Source organism: Peromyscus californicus, unplaced genomic scaffold (assembly GCF_007827085.1).
Source record: "Peromyscus californicus insignis strain IS unplaced genomic scaffold, ASM782708v3 Scaffold_24__1_contigs__length_46423439, whole genome shotgun sequence".
In the NCBI taxonomy this organism is placed as follows: domain Eukaryota; kingdom Metazoa; phylum Chordata; class Mammalia; order Rodentia; family Cricetidae; genus Peromyscus; species Peromyscus californicus.
In genome coordinates, this window is record NW_026294535.1 from 15,096,093 (window position 1) to 15,101,949 (window position 5,857).

A 5,857-nucleotide genomic window follows, 5' to 3' on the forward strand; every position below is an offset into this window, starting at 1 on the left:
GCTGTTTTTCAGGGCCTCGTGTATATTCAGATGGGCCGAAACTCACTACTGAGTTGAGGGTGACTTTGAATTTCTGATCTCCATACCTTTACTACCCAGTGCTGGGATTACAGACATGCACCCACTACTCCTGGTTTATGTAGTGCTGGGGATCTGACCCAGGCTTCCTGCGTGCTAGGTAAGCATCCCACCAACTGAGGCGGCTTCTCCCAGGTCTCCTGCCCTCAGAACGGAATGACAGGCAAGCCTCACTTAGCTTCTTGAACTGACTTCTTTGTTTTGAGACCCGGGACTCAACTATGAAGCTGTAGCTGGCCTGGAACTTACTGTCGGCTGGAACTTAAGGCTGGCTTCGAACTCAAAGACCTGCCTGGCTCTGTCTTCAGAGAACTGGGAGGTTCAAAGTGTATACTACTATGCCTGGTCCTTGAACTGATTTTAAAGTTCTCAGGTGGCGGGGAGGCCCTGCTAGTGTTTGGGAAAGCAGGAAAGCCTGTGGGAAGAGCCACGGATTGGGAGATTTCTCAGTTCAAATTTTAGTATGTTGGTAGCTTCGTTATTTTTGTTTTGTAGAAGAGCCTGTACTCCGAATCCCTAGGAGTTCAAACTGGAGATAGGCACAAAGGGGCAGGCCGCATCTCGTTCTCTCCATTCCCAATCCAAACTGGAAGAACCTTAACTAAAAGGGAAAGGACAGAGCAGGTGAGGGACAGGGGTGGGTTAGGAGTGACGCAGACCTCACAATGTGAGTTCAAAGACTGCCTCTGGTTCTTCTGGAATGGTAAAATAGGCCTCACTGCCCCCGTGAAAACCCTGCTATTCCATCTGTTTTTCTGGAAGTCCTGACGACTCAAGAAAGAAAGGCATTGTTTTTGATTCACTTTATTTTCAAAGAAAATCAATACTTTTTATAAGTTGGTGCTTCTTAACAATATTCTCTTTAGAGGGCTGGTTCCATATGTGCGGCTACTTAAGTATTGTGTATTAGTAAAAATAAATAATGTACAGGTCATTCTTTCAAGCCAAATCAAGCTTTAGATTTCATTTAAGCAAACAACCTGTTCAGTAACCAATCACCCTTTTCTTCCACACCGGCTAGCTTCATTTTTTTTTTTTTTTTAAGGTGGTGTGTATTGCAGTTGATGACCAGCTAAGCTCCAGATATTTACTTCCATCTGTTAAAAGTTCAACTTCTGCCTCTTACTTGTTTTCTCCTTCTACCTGCCTGGACTTCATCTTTTTTTTCTCTCCCCTCTCCTCCTTTGGGTTAACCCTGTTTGGGGCCTAATAGTTTTAACAGCATCATGCTTTCCTTCTTTCCGGACTGTTTCCAAACGTCTCTGCAAGGAGAGTTTCAAGAAAATTTGGGTGTCTGTGCTTAATACTCTCAACAAGCTTCAAGTTTTATCTTCTGTTTTCGTTAACAGCAGCACAGCTCTTATAGTTCTGTCATTATTTGAACTCGCAAAAATTAAAAAAAAATTGGTTGTGTGTACACTTCTACAATACGTAGGCACATTTTTTTAAAATTTCAAAGCCCTGTTATCCTTTCTTTTTTCTTTTGAGTCTATGTCATATCTGTCCTGAAACAGCAGCCACAAAGGCCTTGCTTACTAACCTGCTTCACGGTTAAACTTGCACAGTTAAACCCCACCCCCAGGCGGGGACGCAGTGGGTTCCGGGGTGTCCGCAAGCTCCTTGGGGTTCACGGACCAGATAGCGCTTGGGTGGGAGCCGGGCGAACCCTCCATCCCTGCACCCACCGGAGCCGCACACTCCGCCACCGCACGCTCCTCCCACCGAAGCGGGAGCCAGAACCAGATGTAAACATGGAGTACACACGGGGACGCGGGTTGGGGCTGCGGAGACCGAACCCCGGTCCTGGGCTCAGGTCACAGCGCTTTAGAGAGTGCGTCAAGGGACCTGGACCGGCAGCGAGCTCCGAGGGGACCAGCCTAAGGCCGGAGGGTCCCGGCGAGCCAAAGCCGGGGGCGGAGCTAGCGCGGAGGGGCGGGGCTGGTGCGGGGGCGGAGCTTTCACACGCACCTCCCCCGGCCGCTTCCCCCGCCCCCCCAGGCTCCTGCGTCTCAGGCTGCCACTCGAGGGGGGTTTATTTGTTTACAAGCAGATGACGTCAGCTCCTCCCTCGCTCCCCGGCCTCCGGCCCCGCCCCCTGGCGGCCCTTCTTCCCGCCCCCTCCGGCTCCGAGCCTGCCGACGTCACAATGGTGCGATGTCCGGATTGGCTGTCGTCGGCCGTCACGCTCCGGCTACGCCACTTCCTGTCGGCGGCGCTATAAAATGAGCTGCACGGCGGCGGCGGCTCTTCGCCCCTCGGAGCTGGAAATGCAACTCTCGGGATCCTCGGAGGCTACCGAGCTGGAGGCGGAGGCGGCTGGGGAGGTGCGAGCGATGTGACCAGGCCGCCATCCATCGCTCGTCCCCCATCTCTCTTTCTCTCTCTCTCTCTCCCGCCGCCTCCTCCTGGCTTGAAAATAACTTTTTTTTTACTCTAAAAGAAAGAAAGGAAAAAAAAAAATCCCCTCGAACCATAGCCGTCCGCGCCTCGCGCCCTCGCTTCCTTCTCGGCCGTCGGGTCTAGGCGGGAGCCCGGGGTGGCCGCTCCGCCGAGCCCCGGGCCGCCCCGGGCCACCCCCAACCACCCCATCCCCTCGTCCGCCGCCCCCATGCATCCCTTCTACACCCGGGCCGCCACCATGATAGGCGAGATCGCCGCCGCGGTGTCCTTCATCTCCAAGTTCCTCCGCACCAAGGGGCTCACGAGCGAGCGGCAGCTGCAGACCTTCAGCCAGAGCCTGCAGGAACTGCTGGCAGGTGAGCGGGGCGCGGGGCTCCGCCGCGGGGCCGACCCTAACGGGCGCGTCCCGGTCGGGGCCGGGGCCGGGGCCGGGGCCGGGGGGGGGGGGAGTGCGAGCCCCGACACGCACAACAAAGGGATCCGGAGCGGGGCGACGCGGAACTGCGCCCCGACGGCTCTGCCGCCCGCTTGCGGGGGGGATACAAAAGAGCCGGGGGGTCGGTCGGTCGGTCGGTCCAGCGTCCCGTCGCTGCGACCGTTGCGGGGGGACAAGACCCTCCGGGTGGCTCGTCGGCTCCTGGTCGTCCCCCCCGCCCCCCCCGCACCGACGTGCTCGGGTCCCCGCACCTCCTGGGCTGCTTGCCCCATTCATCATCGGCTTGGTCACCGGTACAATGAGCACCCCGGTCCAGATCGTGGTTTAAGGTTTCTTGTTGGTTTTTTTTTTGTTTGTTTTTTCCCTTCGAGGTTCACAGGCCACCACCGTGGCGTTGTCTTGCACACCCCCCCCCCCCACACACACACACCCCACCTCCCTGCAATGCCATAAAAGTCCATTGTGTGCGACCCTGGTGGGGTGGGGAAAGTAAACAGGTTCCTGCCCGGGTCGCCTGTGCCATAGGGCGAGCTGGGCAGCCCGGGGTTGCTCACAGGATTCCTGTTTTGGCGGCTCCACTGGTCCTAAGTCCCGGGACAGTGTTCGCCACACTGCTCTTTTCTCCATCCTGTCTCCAGATCCCAAAATGCAATCCTGGACATGTGTAAAAGTTGGTGGTTTTCCGTTTTCGGAGGCTAGCAGGAGGAGGGAAGTGTTGTGTACGTAACTACCGACCTGAGCATTGTTTCTCTCCTCTCTCCCTGCACAGAACATTACAAACATCACTGGTTCCCAGAAAAGCCGTGCAAGGGATCAGGTTACCGCTGCATCCGCATCAACCATAAGATGGACCCTCTGATTGGACAGGCAGCCCAGCGGATTGGACTGAGCAGTCAAGAGTTGTTCAGGCTTCTCCCAAGCGAACTCACACTCTGGGTGGACCCCTACGAAGTGTCCTACCGGATTGGAGAGGACGGCTCCATCTGTGTGCTGTACGAGGCCTCGCCAGCAGGAGGCAGCACTCCGAACACCAGCGGGAACGTGCAAATGGTAGACAGCAGGATCAGCTGTAAGGAGGAACTTCTCTTGGGCAGAACAAGCCCTTCCAAAAACTACAATATGATGACTGTATCAGGTTAAGACACAGTCTATGGATGGATCATCTTATAATGGATGGATAAATTTGATTTTTTGCTTTGGGTGGGCTCCTCTTGGGGATGGATTATGGAATTTAAACCATGTCACAGCTGTGAAGATCTGGCACAAGATAGAGTGGTAATAATTCTTTTTTTTTTTTTTTTTTTAAGTGACAGTGCCATAGTTTGGACAGTACCTTTCAGTGATTTAAATAGCCTGTGAGTCCAAGTAAAAGGATCACTTTATTTGCTAGGGAGCGAAGTCACAGGGTGGTTTCAGTTTCTCCCAGACCTTATACCCAGTTTGTCCCATCAGTCCCTGTAAGGAAAAAATCTGTATTTCGAAGAACCCTCCTCCTCTGCAGTCAGTCTTGCAGGGGAATTTGCACTATTACACTTGAAAGTTATCCGTAACTTTTTTTTGGCAGCTCACTAGGGAAGTTCAATGTTGTAAGCATGGTAGTACTGGAACTCTTACATGGAGACTTTTTCCTAGCACTTAAATGTATAAATGTACATAAAGACAAACTAGTACGCATGACCCGGGGAAAATGGTCAGACCTTGTATTGTGTTTTTGGCTTTGAAAAGTAGCAAGTGACCAGAATCTGCCGTGGCAACAGGCTTTTAAAAGACCCTTTGAAAAAAAAAAAAAAAGACACTGTCTCAACTGTGGTTGTTAGCACCAGCCAGCTCTCTGTACATTTGCTAGCTTGTAGTTTTCTAAGACGGACTAAACTTCTTATTTTTAGAAAGTGGAGGTCTGGTTTGTAACTTTCCTTGTACTTACTTGGGTAAAAGTCTTTTCCACAAACCACCATCTATTTTGTGAACCTTGTTAGACATCTTTTCTTCGGTAAATTATGAACTGGTGTAAATTTGTACAGTTCATGTATATTGATTGTGGCAAAGTTGTACAGATTTCTATATTTTGGATGAGAAATTTTTCTTCTCTCTATAATAAATTGTTTCTTATCTTGGCATTTTAAACACTCTCTTGTCATGATTATAGAGGTCCAGCTAAAAGGCATTTTTCTCAGAGGTCTTAACGTTTGTAAGCTACGTGAGTGGCGCTTGCACACTGGTCACGCAGAAAAACACACTGGGTGAGGGATATGAAGGTGACGTGTGTCCCATCAGGTGTCAGAAGGAACAGGAGTGAGGCTGTGAGGCTTTTATTTTTTTCAACACAAGTGAAAAACATGGACACGTGCAGGAGCTTAATGATCTCCTGAGAGGAGGGTGAGACAAAGGTGCCCTCTTCCAAAAGTGACGCTGCCCAAAGGATCCCGAGCCTCTGCTTCTGGGGAAGCGAAGATGGAAATGGTCCTCCCTGGCCCACCTTTGACAATTATTGGGCCCCGTGGATTCGGTCCATTAGGAAATGCTGGGGCAGGTGACCTATAGTCTTAAAGGACAGGCTAAGTCGCAGCACAGAGATCTGTTGCTTAATGCTTTCATCACCTGCAAGATTTCAGACAAACCCCTAAGCTGGAATTCAACGACAGGTATGTAGATGGACTTCTCTCCAGTGGAGAGAAGCACTGGGTTCTGGAGGCCCTGTGTTTTCATAGCAAGGGAAATGGAGGGGTGCAGTACAGGTTGGTAACCATACCTGAGGGACAGAGATCGGCTGCTGCTAATTTGGGGGTTGTGGAGGATTTAAAAAAAAATTTATGGTAGAAATTGAAAGCAGAAATTTGAGTTCTGCTTTACAGTTAAATGAACTGGGGTGGGGGAGGGACCGTAATACCTGTGAACATGTTAACATGGGGAATAAATTAATGCAATTTAAATTGCTTAAAGTGA

At 51.3% G+C, this 5,857-nt stretch overlaps 1 protein-coding gene across 1 annotated transcript; it reads left to right on the plus strand.

Annotated features, from left to right (window-relative positions):
- Nucleotides 1-2,306: 2,306 nt before the first annotated feature.
- On the plus strand, nucleotides 2,307-5,038 carry Btg1 (BTG anti-proliferation factor 1). The gene is made up of 2 exons (XM_052753187.1): nucleotides 2,307-2,834; nucleotides 3,684-5,038. Exons 1-2 carry the CDS (start codon nucleotides 2,687-2,689, stop codon nucleotides 4,052-4,054), a joined length of 519 nt encoding a protein of 172 aa, XP_052609147.1. The 5' UTR covers nucleotides 2,307-2,686; the 3' UTR covers nucleotides 4,055-5,038.
- Nucleotides 5,039-5,857: the final 819 nt, after the last annotated feature.

Coding starts and splice junctions, on each gene's coding strand:
- Btg1 (XM_052753187.1), top strand. CDS start 2,687: ATGCATCCCTTCTACACCCGGGCCGCCACCATGATAGGCGAGATCGCC. Junction 2,835..3,683: donor CCTGCAGGAACTGCTGGCAG/GTGAGCGGGGCG, acceptor CTCCCTGCACAG/AACATTACAAACATCACTGG.